General features: G+C 38.2%; 1 protein-coding gene across 4 annotated transcripts in view; it reads right to left on the bottom strand.

The window, feature by feature from the left end:
- SLC25A21 (solute carrier family 25 member 21) overlaps positions 1 to 20,590 on the bottom strand; it is a 265,783-nt gene that overhangs the window by 112,247 nt on the left and 132,946 nt on the right. For all 4 annotated transcript variants that reach the window (XM_086748890.1, XM_086748889.1, XM_086748892.1 and 1 more), the window contains one exon: positions 3,559 to 3,607. In XM_086748890.1, coding sequence (XP_086605016.1) covers positions 3,559 to 3,587 — 29 coding nt within the window. In that variant the 5' untranslated portion in view covers positions 3,588 to 3,607. The remainder of the gene's footprint in view (positions 1 to 3,558; positions 3,608 to 20,590) is intronic.

The raw sequence follows: 20,590 nt of genomic DNA, 5'->3' as shown, positions 1-20,590 counted from the left end.
CGTCTTGACTGTATCTGTACCAGAAAACTCTTGCTTGCTACTGTTCTCCCTGCTCATACATAGGCACACACATAAACCCTTACCAAATTATTTAAAACTTGTATTTAGAAGGACAAGAACAGAGATTCAGTACTTTATTTAATCTGCAAATAGATAAATTCATCATAAGAGCTACTGATAAATAAAACAGCTATCAGATTCTCTGTTATACTGAGACATTAAAAGTTTTATATAATTTTTAAAGTCTTTAATCAGAAACTATACCAATAGGTCTTGTAATTGAGAAAAGAGTTGTATTTCAAAGAATGAGATTCGTAGAGCTAAAACAATAGATCATAGTCATCTCCATCTAATTAGCTCACTCACATGAATTTCTTAAAGTAATGATCTTTTGTGTTTTAATAGAAAACAGAATAAAATTATTTTCAAATGTACATTTAGCAAAAACCACTCCATTAAGCATTTGGCTTGTCTATAGTTCATAAACATTTATTTTATATCTATCTATACATATTGCTCCTGCCTTGATGTGAGGAGAAAAACAAGTCTAGCATTGTTACTGTAGAATAATAGAAAATCACTAAACACAGAAACAGATATTGCAAAATGTTGTCACAAAAGAGCCAAATAATTTTCAAGGCTTTCAAAATAATCTCTGACAGGAGCTTTTTTTTCTCTCCAATTATTTTATCAAAAACATACACATACACACACAAAAAAACAATCAATGAAGCAAAGATGCTAAGCCACCAGTCCACTAGATGTGAGCCTTTGGCATCTTCCCTAAACTTCTTTAGAATGCTAACTTAGATCAAACGAGATTCTACTAGTTTGAAAAGGCCACAGGACTCTTTCCACCAAACGAACACCTCATATGAAAAAGGCAGGAAACTCAAAACATAGTAAGAACTAATCAACAAATTGTGCTTCGATATATCCTTTCACCTAACCATAAGGAAAAAAAACCCTAAACCCACCAAAACTGTAATAGCTACAATTGATTAGGAAATGACAGATTATCAATATCATGTTGGAAAAAAGTAGGTGCACTGCAGTCCCTAGAGGCACTGCAACAAAGGAATAAAGTAAATGAAAATATATTACAAAACATTCTAAATCCAAAGTTGAGAATTAAAACAATGTTTCATTTGAACTTCTCCAAGGTCATCAAAGAATTAATCTGCTATAGTAAATTTGGAGCATTATCAAATGAAAGGAAGTGGCATCATATTAGGAACATAGAATGGAATGACAGATGAGATCAAAGGATATTCTATTCTTGGTTTTGTCATTGACTTTCAAAAGGTAAGTATTTTCAAGTACTAACATTTGCTAAGATCAGCAGAAAAGTTACAGCAAAATATGTGTAATATCTCTGAATACATCTGCATCAATAAAACACAGAAAAAACTATCACTTGGGCGCTGCCCACTTCTGCAAAGAGTTGCAGCTAACTCAATGGAAGAGTTGACTTAACTTCACTTGAAGTTTCTTCAAAGGAAGAAATTTGCTTAATGGCTTTTTTACTTGCTTCAGCCTCTTGGTTTCACCATGATCCATAATCTGATTTCTCCTGTACACCTACTGTTCTTTCATTTTTTCCTGCTTTCTTCTTTAATTCCAGTGTTTATGGACTCAGATTTCACATAGTAATAGTTCCTAATTCTTACTATTTTTTTTTAAACGGTTACAACTTCACAAACATCCTTGTACACTCTTTAATGCTTTCCATTTCTGGATCTCAGATCTGATTAGCATTTTCACTACCAAAAGTATGACAAAATCAGTAAAATATGGAATAGAAATGGGGAAATCTGTCTTTATATTCTGAGAGTCCACTGTATGACTGGTTTCTATCAGAAAGCTGAAAGTACATCTCTTGATTGCCAGTTTAGTAGAACAGCTGTGCAATTAATGCTTTTTTATGATATATGATACGTGGCATGTCCTAAATAATGAATGATTCTAAGCGTATGTATTAAGTTCTTTCAACCAAGACTGGAGGCATGAGGATGTGTAGGATGACAACCTCAAGGGCATCAAAGACATGAAAAGTAAATCACTGATGCTACATTTATGCTACGGAAGAACATGAATCCTGGTTTAGTACAAAGAGGAAAACAGGAAGAGGTAAAACCAAAAGCTTGACAGCTATAGGCGAGTTACACAACCTGCCAAAATTAAGTCACTAAAGCACATCCCATGAGGACCACATGACAACAAAATAAGACAGATTTTTTTTTTTTAAATTTGATCTTGTATTTGTTTTGCTTGTACCCTGTTTCTGATCCCTTAATTTTCATCTTTTTATGTAAACCTTGTTTCAATAGCAAGCTCTCAGTGGCACTGGCTGGCTAAGAGAGGACCCTTGAAACTACCAGGTGTATTGTCTCTACGTCAATCAGTATATTGCATATTATGAAGGCACACAGACGGCTTGCCTGAGCAAGCTACAGGTGCTGAGGAGTACCTACAGCACCTCAGCAGCAGTTAATGTGGATGGAGCCTGCCTTACTGTCCTCTGGTGTTGGGCAATGACCACAGACAGATGGCCTCCTTCTGCAAAATGCAAGCTGCAGAAAAGTGCATCTCAAGGTCTTAGGCAAACCCCAGAATGTGATTTAAACAGAAGCAAAAAGTACATCCACAATGAGCTCACACATTGGCTAACTGGAACTGGAATCTCAAGTCATAACTGACTACTTCAACCATATTTCAGAGACCACAGCTGTCCTCATCATTTGTTTGGGGCTGCTTAATCTCCTGGTGAAGCTCTTCTACCTACACGACAGACCTAGAGCACAGTATGGTAATTATTGGCATTACATGTAACACACATGGCATGAAATTTTTTTTTCCTCCTTATGGCACGCTTCTGCAATCTGGCTTGCTTTTCATGTATGGTAACACTCACTTATGAATTGATATGAAAACTAAAAAGCATAGAAAAGTAAAAAGACATTCAAGAAATTAGAAACACAACTATTCTTTTTCCATCTCAATAGCCAACACTAAAAAACACTTCATTTGAACAAATTTTCCAGGTCACTTAATAATTTATACTCACGTAAGCACAAATATTCAGAAAAGAAAATAGGGACAGATAAAAAGATAAAAAAAATAAAACCATGAAGTTACTTAGCTGACAGAGAGAATATGGAACACCTTATTTTATTATTTTTGTTAGGTCTCAAAATTCTGTGAAAATTATTTTGGAGCCAATATGGTCTTTCACAATTACATATAAAAACACTACTGCAGATGATCTATATAGTAAGCAAATTTAAATATAGTCCTCTTCAGGTTATAAGATTTTGTTACAACATTAAAAATACATGTCATAAACCAGATTTAACACCTTTAGATGACCTTTAATCAGAAATGTGTCACGCTATTCAAATTCCATCTGTCAAATGCTGTAGATACAGGTAAGTAAATATAAATGCCATTAAAGGCACACGGTATCTTACTTGGAGAAGTTCTAGCATTGTATTTTTTGACAGCTCCTAATCTGGATATCTTCCAGTGTCAACAAAACCTGTTCAAGCAGAATCTTACCTTGTTTTCACTACATCAAGAGGATGCATCAGGCAAATTTCTACAAGACCTGTAAAATAATAATAAAAAGGCCTAGTAAACATTTGTACAAACAATATTTTAATTTTTATTTACTTCAATAGTTTTTTACGTTTGAAAAGTAAAGTAAAACCCCAAATGCATCACTGATGATACAGTACTTATATAGCTCGTATATAAGACCTGTTGGAGCAAGTCCAGAGGAGGGTCATGAAGATGGTCAGAGGACTGGAGCACCTCTCCTGTGAGGACAGGCTGAAAGACTTGGGGCTGTTCAGCCTGGAGAAGAGAAGGTTCAGGGAGACCTTATAGTGGCTTTCCAGTACCTAAAGGGGGCTGATAGGACAGATGAGAGAAACCCTTTATCAGGGCCTGTTGCGATAGGACAAAGGGTAATGGGTTTAAAATAGAGGGAGGTAGATTCAGACTGGATATAAGGAAGAAATTTTTTACAATGAGGGGGGTGGAGCACTGGAACAAGTTGCCCAGAGAGGTGGTAGATGCCCCATCCCTGGAAATATTCAAGGCCAGGTTGGATGGGGCTCTGAGCAACCTGATCTGGTTGAAGATGTCCCTGCTTCTTGCAGGGAGGTTGGACTAGATGACCTTTAAAGGTCCCTTCCAGCCCAGATTATTATATGATTCTATATTAAACATATTCTTCTATAGTATATTGGAACTGTCAGGGATTTTAGACAGTAAATGGTGCTAGTTGTCCATTATAGTGGGGAAAATGAGGACTTAAGCTATGTGGTCAATTGAATAGTAGTTTTTGCTCAGCTTTCTGACTTAAGAACACTGGGAACGTTTGAACGGCATCATAAATAAATTCATTAAGTCTTGCTGAAAGTACCGAAGGAAGGAGTTCAGGTTGGCACTGGATTCTTTGTCATAAAAGACTAATCCCTAAAGACACTGCTGTTATACAAGACAGTGCTGGAGGCTCAGACAAATTTGATGTTAAAATGTCAGCTGATTCCTGAGCTGGCTATCTGACCTGCAGCCTTACTCGTTCTCATCCTGTCCTGTTCTGTGCTGATGCTGATGCGTAGTTGACTTTTCCCCTTCCCACTCATCATGAGCACCTAAATTTACATGCTGGGGACTTTCCACACGCAAAATGGAGGGTGTGAATAGCAAGGGGGGAATGCCAAGAAAGAAGAGATCTGGAAGATCCCAAATGCACCTGCCAGCATTGGCTTCAAAGTTGGTTCTGTTACTTTTTTCCACCCACCTGACACCTCGTGAAAAGTCCAGAAGTTTACCACCCATGTTTTTCCATGCTCTCTGGCATACATCAGGCAAGAAGGACCTTCAGAGCTTCTCCGTATTTGCTAAAATTTTCTAGGCTTGCCTACTCCTCTGTCCATTTTGTCGATCACCCCCTCATTCCAAACAGCAAACATACAATTAAAAATGTATTTATCAGGACCACAGTAAAAGTGCATTTTTGAGACCTATCAATGTGCAGAGATAATAAAAAGAACTACATATATAAACTGTAAAGATAAAATTTTCAACTAAATATATTTGAACAGGGATTTACATGAAAGTTTTTGAAGGAAATGTTTAAACTAAACTCTTGATGTAAAATACTTGCTGAGAGTTCTAATTTGACATATACAATTTTCCAACTCTATCATTCCACTGTTACATATAAAGCTTATAAAACATAAAACTGGCCAGATAACCCCTTACACCAAGCCTCCTGCCACTGTATTCAAATGACAGTATCAGGTTAATATTTACGACCATTGATTTGTCGTATTTTCTTTCTACTCCACGAAACATCATTTTGTTTTTCAGTTCTGGATAAAAGGAAGACAACATAGGTGATATCAGCCAAAGAATATTAACATTAGTATTAAGGAGAGTCATTGAAAAACATGTTATTTAATATTTGTGATATTTTTTTCTAGAAAGCAAAAGCTGTTGTTATAGCTGAGCAGGTATATTTATTGCCTAGGAATGATTTATATTTTACTAAAATAAGGCCAAATCACATATCACATACATAGAGAACACAGACGAGAAGTTTTCTATCCTGATTCTGTCCCAAAACCTATAAACTACTCCAACAGCTGCCAACAGGTGCTTTGCAAGTCAAGCTGCAGTGGAGTGTTTCAGTGCTAGCAGGGGGCACAGCCTATGAGTTTTTTCCTTTCCAACCACCCTCTTTTTCCAACTTCTTCTCCCCCTGCCCCATGGTTTTTGATCTTCTTTTCCATCTTGTTTTGGCAGATAGAGCCTACAGTAGGGGGCCAAGCATGGGGCCAGGGGTTGTTCACCCTATTCTGTTTTTGCAGCCTTAATGTCCATTTTGGGAGAAAAGTGTACAGTGCCAGAATTTGGCTCTATTTTCTTGGTCCTCATAGGATAACTTTTAATTCAGGCATTTTTCCAGCAACTGAATCAGATGAATTCCAAGGTCCTTGGCAAGAGCTCTGTTTTGATAACTTCAGGGTTCTATTGGTTATCTGCCTTTCTCAGTCTTTCCTTTGTCTCATCATTTAATTATGCACTAGGTTTTAAATTGTGTATAGTTACTTGATTTCACCAGGAATAATGCTTCAAAAGATGCTAGGATTATGGCACAGCTCTCTGAAAAGCACCGAAGGAGCGCACACTGTGCAAAATGCTAATGGAACAGCTACAAACACAAGCTACATTTTTCCATCTACTGTAGTAGTCATGCAAAACATTACAACATCCTACTTGATAGCCTGCCCAGAAAGTGTGGTGGCCTTACTGAATTATAAGCACTCTGAGATGTGCTCAACAAAATAAAATATATTGCTCTTTCTTTAGCTAATGTTCATCAGCTTTGTGACAAATTCAATTAGCACTATGAAAATCTAATTTGCTGAATAGCTACATCAGGGTACAAGATATTTTAACTTGTCACACTGTAAAGACTACTGTTTACAAACTTTATTTTGATGATAAAGTAGTTAACATAGCTACAGACAGATTGTCCAAAAACATATTCCAATTGTCCCATTGGGTCTCTTTGGTGATATCACATGTGAACTAACCCAGAGTGATTTATGATGGCCTAATTATATTTAAAACAACTCGGATCCAACTAGCTGAACAAGAGCCCAAAGGAAGTATAGGAAGGAACAATTACTAGGTCAGTCCAACATTTGTTGTCTTCTGGGTGGGAAAACATTCTTTGTGAAAACTGGATACTAACCATAAAACAAGACATAATCAAAAATCTGTGTGTTGAAGAAATAACCAGCTGTCATCATTGACATCCTCTGAGCGTACACAAGTGGAATATCAACAACTGAGGAGGGAGTCCAGAATTCTATTATGTAAAACATTCTGCTCATTAACTGAGCCCATGGAGGGAATAAAATGACAGAAAATACTGACCTCCAAACCAACCCACCTCAGTAGAGCATTTGTCCTTTTACAACTAATATCTTCTGGTTTTAAATGGTTTCCCATTATGGATTATGTTACATTTCCCTCTACAAGATTCACACATAAAATTTCAAACTGGCAACTTTCATATACATCTCTTGAACGCAAACATTTTGGTGACTGGTGGGTATTTTGAGTTCCTTTGCTCTTAGTTCCTCTATTCCATCACACACACAAATGTGGCATCAATAATCATCCAACACAGCCTGAGAATAGTATGACTCTGTTTAAAATGTGCTCTGATTATCCATCTGACAAAAAGTGAAAGTTTGAGATTTCAGCAGCACAGGATTATAGTTCTCCACATCTCCCCAACTGTTTTCATACTTTGTCCATTCACTGAATAGGGAGAAAAAGAATGAAATCTAGCTAATAGTACTTGCTAAATAGCATAGATAAAAAATAGAATCCTTATGGCTTCGGTCTTCCTTAGGAGACAAATTCTTGCAGTCAGCTCTTCTTTGATCCTTAAAGCTACGAACTGAAAAGTGCGAAGTGCCTGGGATACACACTGATTTGTCTTTCAAAGAAACTTGAGTAGCTCACCCTTTACATGTTTTCTGCATAGTACACCCTGAACACAGATTCCAACACAGATTCAAGAGATGTAGTGCATGATCCATGTATTAGTTCAGACAACCCTCTGCAGCGTAGAAGTCATTATGCACCCTCCTCCTCTTGTGTTACTCATTTCTCTGGAATAACAATCACTGGAGAAACACAACAGAAAGGAGACTAGTGTCGTAGTTCAGCCTCGATCGGGACCAGACTATGCATAGAAAATGTGGCAATAAACACATCAGGCAGTGTATATTGTATAGCTGGAACAGTTGGTATTTATTTTGGCTTTTACATAGACATAGCCACAATGTAAGAAATGATCATAAATATTTTATGTGTACTATACATTTCCTTCTGAGAATATATGTTGGACAGAAAGAATCTTGTGTTGATCTTTGTATTCTAATAAAAACAATGACAAATTCTTCTCAAATCTGCTTGTCTGTTGGCTAAAACATTTTATTTCACAAAACGAAGCATGGAACCTTCCTTATTGTAACAGCATTATATGAAGAATAATCAATGCCTGGAAAGAAGTATCCCTGCAGTCAATTCTACATAGGCTAATTTCTATTAGCCTGCTGTCCCACTCCATCTTCACAGACACATAAAGCTTTTACCTGCTCTGCAAGGGTACATTTCCCCCAGAAAAGTCCACAAAACGTTAGGTTCGCTGCAATATGTGTGCAGCCAAGGCCCGCTCCTGTCCTAGGGAGGCAGTCACATATTGTGCCTGTCTCAATCGTAATGTGCGTCAAGTAGGCTCCAAGGAAAACTGTACAGAGGTATGCATGGACTACACTGGAAAAGATCTACATATTAGTCTTCACTTAATTTATTTTAACTCTTGCCCAGGATTCTATTTAGCGATGTGGTATGGGATTAACTAATGGTACTCTGGAGCTCCTCACAAACATTAATTAACCTTTTAGGTAATGAGCCAAATCAATGCTTTCCTTAGAAAATGTGGAGAAATGGAAAGTTACTCCAAAAAGTACTCCATAATGGCAATGTTGCATTCATGAGTCATTCTTCCTTAGAGACCTTTTCTACACTGAAAAAATACACTAGAAAACATGTTAATTAGACAAGATGTTGAATATGACTTTTCCCTTGGTGTGGACAAGGATGCCTGTGTTTAAAAATGTGTTAGTTGATCACAATCAATCCCAGGAGGAGCTCTTGGTTTACCATTGTTACCTCAGGCACTTAAGAAGAAGGCTTTTGCATGCCTACAGAAGGAGCTATGTCATGCTCAGCATCTTGTTAGGTAACAGTGTTCTTTAATAGATGCAACCTGTCAGCGTGGCATTGCTATCTGGAAGCTGAGGAATAGCAGTGTTGGGAATAATGTGCTCATTCTCAATACTCAGATCAGGCAGTTCAATCTGCTCATCTTTGGTGCTGACAACGCTCACCTAGTACCTGCATGATTTCACTGCTCCCTGCACAGCTGAAGAAAGCATTATTATTACTAGATGGTAAACTGTTCAGTTCTATTGCAAATATAAGAGAAAAGTAATTATAATCTATTATTTTTCCTGAGCTTGAAAACTGGGTTATAGCAGTTAAGTGAATAAAGAGAGAAAATTGTATGGCTCTTCTTAAATAGTCATGCTGTGAATGCAAGATATTAAAATCTAAGCTGCAATTATGCCTACGCACACATGCAAAAAACCCTTATAGCCTTTGAAAGGGCAAATTTCACCTTGCGATAATACATACATATACAAATATTGAGAGGTTTCTCTAGTAATAAACACTTGCAATGCAGCAATAAGGAACACATTGTGAAGGTCTTAATGTTTGTTTTGATGTCCCAGGTACTTTGTTAAAAAAATAAAGGTTGTTAAAAAAACTAAGATTATTGCTATATTTTAGTTCCCTTTCTGACTTATTTTTATTGTATCTTTAAATTGAAGATAAATGATCCTATCAAGCTATTGTATTTCCCTTTCACAGTAGTGCTACCATAATACGTGGGGTTTTTTTCCAGTCTAACACACAGCCAAGCTGATACATGTAGATTCAATGTGAGTGGAACGGGTCTAAGCATGCTAGCCAAAACCATGGGTTCTCAAACCTCAATATGTACCTATCTTATATATAGCAGAATTCTGTAATAATTTACTAATGTATATCTTGCCTCTGGGTAAAAAAAAAATATAGTTTTAATGTTTAAAGTACATATGCAAACTACTCTAAATTTAGCACAAATTTATTCATTGTTTGCTTTTCACAATGTTTTTGGCACAATCAGTCAAATCAGTATATTATGCTCACGCTGTCAGCATCTTTACACTTACTGTTGCCTAGAACACAGCTCACTGACTCTTTTAATGTCCTTCAGTTAAACTGCTCAATGCTCATTTACGTTCTCTGAGTAGTGTTTGTTGAGTAAAAACAAAGGCCATCTTCCAGTTCAATTTGAATTTTTTATCTGCTGCTTATTTTAAAATTAAAAAATTTAAGTCCTTGGTTCACAGATCTACCAACTTGATTAACCTCATGTCTATGACTTGGCCACAGAAATACTTATATATCTGCCGTTAAGCAAATCTACAACAATTTAGAGGATCAAGTTAGTTTTAAATTATGTATAGTTAAATAAATCTATAGTAAGACTAGGAGGAAATGTCAAATCACCCAGAAAGAGTCAGTGGCTAGACACAGAGGATTTTCTACTACATCTACATCTCCCTGTAAGAAAGATTCTTCCAGACTTCAATGGCATACAACACCTTCATAGGCAAGCAATTCCAACTGCACTACTCATATAGAGTCTTTTTGAGGTAAAGTGCCATGTAGAAATGTTCTTTGTATGGTAAGATCTATGAAATTTGCATTTACGGCATAGTCAAAAAGCCAGTTGACATGACCACTTTAAAATTCCAAACTTTTCATTCTACTTGGTTTTAAAATACAAAAACCTGTTCCAGTGGAGCTGAATACAACAAAGAGTTTGATTGTGCAGTCAAACAATGCAACATTTAGGAACTGACACAAAAGATAATGGAGCAAAACATAGCACATAACACAAAAGAGGCAAATATTTTCTCTAATTTCTTAAATATTACTGAGGGAATATGGCATGTATCTCCAGAATTTATCATTTAGAATGTTTGCTTCACCTTAATTTCAATTTAAATTCCTGTTTACCAAACAAGAATAAAAAAACTGAGATATCAAACAATACTCAAAAAATACACTGAGCTGAACTTGCAAATATTTCTGGGCAGTCACTTTTTCCAAAACGACCATCAATAAGGAGTTCTTTATATAGCTAACTGTTTTTTTTTTTTCCTTTATTTAGTCTTTCTACATCCTTTACTGATGTTGTGTTGCCATTAAAGCTTTAACTTATAAAATAAACACTTGCAATTTACAAACTTAAGTATCTGAGTCTCTAGACACAAGTGAAAGGCTATATATTGTGTAAATTCTCCATAAAATCTTCAGCAAGTATGACATGCTGTTATGTCACTCACATATGACATATTCTTTCCATCATGTGTATCTGAAAAGTAAGTTTTTTAAAACATGATTGAAGGGACCACTGAGGTCAGTACTGGGTTACATGATGTTTGTGTCACTACAGCTTTAGGTATTTCAATGCATATTGAATCAATATTCCTGCAATGAGAATGTGTAACCTATATTTTCTTTGCTGTTATAGTAAAATGCTTCTCAATAAACTTGTTTTCATAAGACATTTGCCCATTCATGTGTCCCAGAGCTGTTGTAATCTTCATTGCTAATGCTGATCTAAGAGCACAGACATTATTCTATTTCTTGACACATTTAAAGTTCTCTAATGAATAAAGCAAACAGCTTATGGCTGCTTGGACTGTCACTCAATTGCCCTGGAGGGCTTTAATGTCTTTAAAATAGGCCTCCTAGTTTGTATTTAACTACCTTGTCCACAGAGGTCTGAGGGGTAGAGCAGATCAAAGATGTGCTGGAAACATAAAAAGCAGCTGTCCTTCATTTACCTTTAATTAGCTACATCTGACCAGATTCTTTATGGCCTCTTTGTCACACATTCAACAGTCTATAAGCCTTCTGACCTGTCCTTAAGGACTATACCAGTACAAGAGTTCCAACAAAATGCAAATTTAAAATATTAAATACAGGACTTCAAAAAAATCTTTGGTCTCACTCTGGAAATACTACCTGAGGCAGTATTATTTTGGATTTATCTGCAAAAGTTACAAATTGCTTAGTATTTGAGAGTCAAAATGGAATGGTTCCTGAGCTTAGATTTAGTTATTTATGGTTCTTTGTGTACTCCTCAACACTGCAATGAATAAATATCACTCAACAAGGAATCTCAAAGAAAACTGGAAAGCAAGCAAGCAACTCTTTGGCTTGTACAGTATGCTGGACTCCCAGGAGCTGTGGCACTCTTTGTACAGAAAGTCAAATACCTGCCCTACCCAGTACCATTTTTTACATAGATCCCAGTACTTAAAGATCTCTCTACTTAGCACAGAATGCACACCAATTTCCAGTATGACGTTGACTAAGGAGAAAGTTCTGTCATTGCTGCAGGATAAATAAGCAGTTCTTGTATGTTACAGTCCCATAGTCGGGACTGCACTAAATACCTGTATCATCAGACTAGGACCTTTGTGGAATAAAAAAGCTGTTTAACACAGCAGCTAGAGTGACTCAAGTTATTGGTACTTGATCACACAGGCCATTATACAAAGCCACTGAGGTAAATGGAGAACACCTCTTCAAATTCTCTGGATTTTGGGTTAGCACCTTTCACAAAGGATTAGCTAAAAACAGAAAAAAAAAACCCAACTATATAAAAGATACACATACAAAGCAGAAAGGTTTCAAAAACTGATTCTGTAGTCTGAACTACCCCTTGATCTCTTTCTGTGTATGTAGAGAGAGACCTTGTGCTCACCAACAGGGAGGGACTGGCAGGGGACATGAAACTGAAGGACAGCCTTGGCTGCAGCAACCACGACACAGTGGAGTTCAAGATCCACGGGGCAGCAAGGAAACTACACAGCAAGCTCTCTGCCCTGGACTTCAGGAGGGCAGACTTCGGCCTCTTCAGGGACCTGATGGGCAAAGTGCCATGGGAGGCGGCCCTGGAGGGAAGAGGGGCCCAGGAAAGTTGGTCCACATTCAAGGAGCACCTCCTCCAAGCTCAACAGAGGTGCATCCCGATGAAGAACAAGTCGGGCAAAAAGGCCAGGAGGCCTGCGTGGATGAGCAAGGAGCTCCTGGACCAACTGAAAGTAAAGAAGGAAGCCTATAGAGGGTGGAAGCGGAGACAGTTAGCCTGGGAGGACTACAAAGAGGCTGTGCGAGTGGCCAGGGATCAGGTGAGGAAGGCTAAAGCCCTGATGGAATTGAATCTGGCCAGGGATGTCAAAAACAACAAGAAGGGCTTCTATAGGTATGTAGGTGACAAAAGAAAGTCCAAGGAGAATGTAGGCCCCTTCCAGAAGGAAACCGGTGTCCTGGTTACCCAGGACACAGAGAAGGCTGAGGTACTCAATGACTTTTTTGCCTCAGTCTTCACCGATAAGGGCTCTTGTCTCGCCACCCAAGCTGTGGAAGGCACAAGCAAGGACTGGAAGGATGAAGAACCGCCCACTGTACTGGAAGAGCAGGTTTAGGAACATCTGAGGAACTTGAAGGTGCACAAGTCCATGGGACCTGATGAGATCCATCTGCGGGTCCTGAGGGAACTGGCGGATGAAGTTACTAAGCCACTGGCCATCGTATTTGAGAAGTTGTGGCAGTCTGGTGAGGTCCCCGATGACTGGAACAGAGGGAACATAACCCCCATTTTTAAAAAGGGGAACATGGAGGACCTGGGCAACTACAGGCTATTCAGCCTCACCTCTGTGCCTGGCAAGGTCATGGAGCAGATCCTCCTGGAAACTATGCTAAGGCACATGGAGTGCAAGGAGGTGGTTGGTGACAGCCAACATGGCTTCACCAAGGGCAGATCATGCCTGACCAATTTGGTGGCCTTCTATGACGGGGTGACGGCATCGGCAAGGGACGAGCAATGTATATCATCTACCTGGACTCGTGCAAAGCTTTTGACACTGTCCCACACAACATCCTTCTCTCTAAACTAGAGAGGCATGGGTTTGATGGACGGACCACTTGGTGGATAAGGAGTTGGCTGGATGGCCGCACTCAGAGAGTGATGGTCAATGGTTCAATGTCCAAGTGGAGACCAGTCACGAGTGGCGTCCCTCAGGGGTCCATGTTGGGCCTGGCCCTGTTCAACATCTTTGTCGGCAACATGGACAGTGGGATAGAGCGCACCCTCAGCAAGTTCACCGACGACACCAAGCTGTGTGGTGCTGTCGACATGCTGGAAGGGAGGGATGCCATCCAGAGGAACCTTGACAGGCTGGAGAGGTGGGCCAGTGCCAACCTCATGAAGTTCAACCAGGCCAAGTGCAAGGTCCTGCACCTGGGTCGTGGCAATCCCAGGCACAAATACAGGCTGGGCGGGGAATGGATTGAGAGCAGCCCTGAGGAGAAGGACTTGGGAGTGATGGTGGATGAGAAGCTCAACATGAGCAGGCAATGTGCCCTTGCGGCCCAGAAGGCCAACTGCATCCTGGGCTGCATCAAGAGGAGTGTGGCCAGCAGGTCGAGGGAGGTGATTCTCCCCCTCTACTCTGCCCTGGTGAGACCCCACCTGGAGTACTGTGTCCAGTTCTGGAGCCCCCAACATAAGAAGGACATGGACCAGCTGGAGAAAGTCCAAAGGAGGGCCACGAAGATGATAAGAGGGCTGGAGCACCTTTCCTATGAGGACAGGCTGAGTTGGGGCTTTTCAGCCTGGAGAAGAGGAGGCTCCGGGGAGACCTGATAGCGGTCTTCCAGTACCTCAAGAGGGCCTACAAGAAAGATGGGCAGAGGCTGTTTAGTAGGGCCTGTTGTGATAGGACGAGGGATAATGGTTTTAAAATAGAGGGGGGTAGATTTATATTGAATATTAGGAAAAAAATTTTTACAATGAGAGTTGTAGAACACTGGAACAGGTTGCCCAGAGAGGTGGTGGAGGCACCATCCCTGGAAACGTTCAAGGCCAGGCTGGATGAGGCTCTGAGCAACCTGATCTAGTCAGGCATGTCCCTGCTCCTTGCAGGGAGGTTGGACTAGATGACCTTTGAAGGTCTGTTCCAACCCTAACCATTCTATGATTCTATGATTCTATGTAATACCAATTCGTAATCTCCACATTCTTTCCCAAAATATCAACCTTTTAGTCTTCCCTAAGTTTTAATTAATCACATCTCCAAACAAGTTAGCATGCCTTCAAAGACAGTTGTGGTGAGGTACATAAACAGTCAAGTAGCCTGCCTCTACATACATGCAGTAGCTAGCAAGCAGGTATGGCTAGAAGCCAAATTTTATTCTTCATGAAAAGTCTATACGATGAGTAGTATGCAAAAGTAACTTTTTCACAGCCTATGAACCTTGAGGGATTATCATTACACCTCAACTTTATTCTTCACAAAGTTCTTCTCTATTATCATGCAGAGTATTTGACCCAAACTGTATAGTTGAAAGCTAGACTTATTCATCACTTACTTCAAGAGGCATGCATCTTTCAGCTTTCATTTAAGAGACTGGATTTAAAACAGGAGTTAAATCTACTTGCATATGTAACTAAAGGAGAAACATGGATAAACAAAATAAAATTAGGGGGAATTAAAAACCAATTCAGTATGCTTACATTTGTCACAAACTTCCTAAAGTTGAGAATAATTAAATAGCTATTAGTGAGATAAGGAATTTTTCCTTCTTTTATACCATCAATATAAATACATATTGAAGTATCTCAAGGTACGAATAATGAAATGACAGTACCAGTTCCAGCTCTGGTGAAGAAAGTAAAGAGAAATGGGCATAGCAATGCTGAATGTGTAATATAGATATCGGTAATTTTCTATGCATTACTCCATGCTACACTGAAAATATGTCATCTTTGACTGGGACACTTCTGGGTCCCAAAAATTTAAAACTAGAATTCTGTAAAGAAAGTATTAAAAAGGTCAAAGAAAAGCTTGCCCACAGACAAGCCTAACAGCAGGAATTGAAATCTTGCTAAAGATCACCATTACAAAGCATTTATATAATGTAGAGTAAAACCTTGTTTTCCTTCTGAATCAATGAGCATAAATCATTCTTCTGGGTAAAAATATACTAAATAACTAAATAAAAATATGTAAAAATTTTGTTAAAGTTATAACTGCAAAACACGGAACAACTAGAATTTAAGAGCCCTAGGGCAGCCTGCTTTGGAATAGCTGCTGAACTTAACAATGCTTTGAAAAAATGGAAGTGCAAAACATGTATTGTGTAGTCTCTTTGTGGTGAATCATCCAGTCACAAAGTGACTAGCTATCCTAGGGTAAGCTCTCCCTCATTTTCTTCACTAAATTTCAACGGCTTCAATTTCATGTTTGTATGAGCAGAAATATTTCAAAAATATCAAAGAAGAATAATTCCTGTTTGTTCATGAATCATTTGTTCACGATCTATGAGTAATATTTTCTACAAAATATATTCCAGAATAAAGTGTATATCCTGTAAAACACTACTTATGACTATGAACTTATGTTTCAAATCTCATGTAGTTTATGGAAATACATGAAACTTGTCAAAAATAATAGCTAATTTGCCATCAAGGGAAAGCTCAGTTTAGATGGCCACTGACTAAAGAGCGATATAACTGATCACAAATAAAAGCAAAAATTTCAGAATTATATAATGATGAGATGTAGGTTTGAACAATTGTTGTACCTTAGCATATAAAATTGTGTCCATTTTAGTTTTGCAAAGTGGCTTTCTAGCACTGTCTTTGCTTATCTGTATTTGAATAATTTTTCCTGAAAAAGTTGTGGTTCCCATCAATATAGCTGGAACAGTTTTTTTCCAGCCTCTCCACTAGTTGCCACAATGTAAACTGAACAATCCCTAATTTTTCCATCGGCTGTGAAACAGCTCCATGGCTGACAAGGCTTTATAAAATTTTAATGAAAACTTAAACTATCTTTAGTTCTGTATATATATAATACAATCCAAAAATATAGGTAAGCTACTGTTGTACAAATGTCACAAGTCCATTCCAGAAAGCTACTGAAAAATTTTCTTAAAACAGGCTCTTTTTACTGTTTAACAATGAACACTACTTAAAAGTATACTTAAGACAATGGTTTTTCCCATTTCAGTCCCTATAATTTAGGCTTAAATTACATTTTCTTCATCCTTCTTAATCTTTAATATTGAAAATTAAATTTAATGGGATTTTTCCACTATACTAGGAAAAAACAGTGACAAAAATATCAAGTATAACTGTACCAAACCCAGTTTCACAACAGAAAACCTTCATCTTTTACAGAGCCAAAATTAGCTATTTCACAAATGTAGCTCCTTGTAGTAAATATTTCACTTAATTGAAAAACCCAAACATGAAGGCTGTAGAAGTTTAGCTTTTCATTCAGTGTTTGAATATTCCTAATATTTTCAGATACATTGTTTTTTGGTTTTTTTTTTCCTGTACCAGGAGTTATAACATTACACGATGACAAAAGAATACATTACTGTTCGAATTAGGTTGATCTAGACTTGGGTTTTTGTTAAAAATTTTGTACTTATCATTTGCAGACAGTGCTCATCAATTTCATAGTACTTTACACAGGTAACCAGAAATTAAATAATTTTGCAGGACAAAAAAAAAAATCTCATCTTTGATTTGTTGCTGTCCAAAACTGAAACTTGTAAACACTTTTTTTCCCTACAATGCAGACAGAATCAAATTCCAAATGACATCTCAAGAAGAATATATTCAAACCTTGTGTATCAAAGTAAAGTAGTATTGCAGTAGGCATAGAGCTGTAAAGAAATCTAAAACTGTATGCATCTTTCTTCGTCTTCTCCAATGTCCCATCAATACTAATGACACTTACTACAGGATTACAACACCAATATTAATCCCAATTACAAGATGAGGCCCTAAACAAGTGCCTTATATAAAAAGATAATCAGAACTCGATTCCCTGCTTATTAAAATGGCAGCAGCTTCCTAGCATTTCCGAGAAATCCATTAATGTATACCAGTAAGGAACCAGACTCTTGGTGCCAAGGGTACTAAAATACAACGACTGATTATCGAGTTATCTGTAGCTAGAATAAAAAAAAAAAAACCCTAAAATATTTTCTTGAATGTGACCTGTATACACAATGCTGTCAAATATTCTAGGGTCTTCTACTGCATGCATTTTTTGTTGAATTCTATGTTGTGGCAACAGGTGATGACAGCACCACTATTTTGTGTTATTTCAGCAGTCACTGGTCTTCCCAGTATTTTTCACCACTCCCATTTGCTGGCAGTATATCATGGCAAAGTTTCAAGAGAAATCTACTATGAAGCTGTGTGTTAACTGGGAAATGTCAACATGCAAAGTCACGTCTAGAATTTACCTGTCTTTAACATTTTCAGGCACCCACACCCACTCTTCTTTCCAAAACTTAATTACTTCAGCAGCTTGCCAGCATTAAAAAAAACCAAAACAAAACACCAAAGAAGAAAAAGGGGGAGAGGTGTAGCAGTATTTAACACAAAGATAGAGCAATAATCCTCCAACAGAGGGACAGAGGCTGGTAACGCTGAACTTGCGAAGAGACCAGTATCTTAAAAACGCAAATACCACCAGTTAAGAAGCAATAATTTTCCACTGGAATTATGAGACTTACCACTACCAACTGTACTGATAGATATTTTCAACTTCTTCCTTCGAGAAAATATCTTGTTTTTATCGGTCATATAGCAAATGCCCTTGTTCTGGTATGCTGAAATTAATTATGAATTCCTAAGAATCCTTTCTCATGGAAGATGTATTTCCTCCACAAAGTTTTATAAAATAAGGGCTTTTTTTTCAGACCAAAATGAATCCACAAAACAAGTGAGGATTCTATAACCCCTTGTTTATTTCTTTAATACAAGCTCTGATCACCAACAAGTGGCCAGTTACATGTCAAGTAAAAAAGGATAACTATAAATCTCAACATAGCTATGGTATTTTCAGAGGAACTTCATGACGTGTAGAAAATGCCTCTGCCAGAGTGTAGTGGGCCACACTACTGTTGATTCTAATAGGGAAGCTCTAGATCCCTTAGTCATGTCCATCCTTTCCCTGCAAAAATATGTGTACCAGAGCCAGGTCAGGTAATGCAATTGACATCTGAAAAGTATTCTACAGATCCAAGTTTTGGGCATCCAAACAGTGGATATCCTGAAACCCGGACTGCAAAGTCAATGCTTCAATGTCCAAATCTCTCTTCTCTCCACACATCTTGAGCTAGACAGTACAATCCACCCTCTTCACATAATCATTAAAAAATCCCAGGAAAGTTAGAGTTCCTGTATACTGGTAAGTTCAAGTATTGTCCTGTTCTCAAGCTGTGAAAGTTAGGAACAGGTAGACATGCAAAATCCACCCTGTGAGGATCAGAATCATCTTGAGTGTTTGCAGGAGGCAAATGATGATGTATGCTTCCACACTGAAAGCAAAAATTTCCAGCAAAGTTCCTAAAGATGCAGCATTTGCATTTTACATTATCATTAAAGGATTTTGACTAAAAGATTCAACTAATCCATTCAATTCCTTTTTGCTCCCTATTATGTCTATATTTGCAATTAATTAAGCACAACAGAAATGCGTGACAAGATTGAGCAATTAGTGCTGGGGCCCCAAAACACCTACATTTCACACACTCTTAAAACCAGATTTTGGCCTGTCCTCTGGTTTGATTTGGATTCCTTTTCCTTGTTAGGATTTGGAGAGTGCTTGGTGAACTGAGAGCAGAGCAACTAGCTTTGGTTCACTGAAAATGTAGGGTAAAGGATTTTTTTGTAAAACAAAGAAAAATAAATTCATTTATTTTCCCAAACTGCCAGTGAACATACCCTGCCTTGCTTTAGAGCTAATTCTCTGATGAGTTTTGATGTGCTACCAAAGGAAAAGAGGAGGCAATCTGGCTTTTGAGCTACTGTGAGCTCATCTACTGGTGTTACATCACACTTCTGGCAGTAGGACAGAAGGGTGGATACAGGATGGGTTGCTGTATGATACTAATACGTGATTAGAGACTAGTTCCGTAATGTAGTGGAGTTTTGCTGTGTCAGGAAGTCACTGTTATCTTCTGTTTCTGAAATTTTCTCAGAGTTCCGTGTTTTCACAGTTCTCTGCACCTTCTGGCACTCAACCATGTAAGGTGTTGGCAATACGTAGATTTAGAAGTCCAAAGGCTGTCCACCCTTTACATGAAATGGGAGAAGGAAAAGCTAATTTATCTCAGTAAGAGGTTGTAACAGGAGGAAGGTATGGGAAAACTCTGGGACTGGAAGACAGAAAATGGAATTTAGCAATGTCAGTGTTTGTATATGAAATTGCCCAGAAGATCTTACGCAGAAATCAATGGTGCAGATTTGGTCAAAAGCCACATATAAAGGTGAATACAGTGAACTGGGGCAAACACCAACACTTAGGCTAAAGAGAGACTCCTACTACCCAATTCACATTCAGCTGTGTGGAAACTGGGAGCTTTCTGCTGATGAAGACAGCGTCAGGACAGCACACTTAGAAATAATCTTAACTCAAATAGACATTTGCTCATTGCCTGTCCTTCAGCACAGACGTGAACCTGCAACACTGAAAATTTAGTCTGTAACACAGAGCATTCTTGCTGCAACTACTGATGACAACTATTAGTGATACAAATTTTAAGTTATGCTCTTTCCTTCAGCTTGTGCTTTATTACACCACTACACAACTTATTTCTGTTAGGCATGAAATCATAGCATCATTTAGTTTGGAAGGGACCTCTAGAGGTCATTTAGTCCAACATTAGAAAACCCTAGTCCGCTTCACCCAGGTTGGCACCATCCACAAACTTGCTAAGAATGGCCTCCACCCCATCATGCAGTTTGAAGATCCCTGCTCCCAATATCGATTCCTGA

Source organism: Chlamydotis macqueenii, chromosome 5 (assembly GCF_036417535.1).
Source record: "Chlamydotis macqueenii isolate bChlMac1 chromosome 5, bChlMac1.mat, whole genome shotgun sequence".
Classification (NCBI taxonomy): Eukaryota; Metazoa; Chordata; class Aves; order Otidiformes; family Otididae; genus Chlamydotis; species Chlamydotis macqueenii.
Note: the sequence above shows the minus strand (reverse complement) of the source record. Positions and strands in the feature narration are given on the sequence as shown.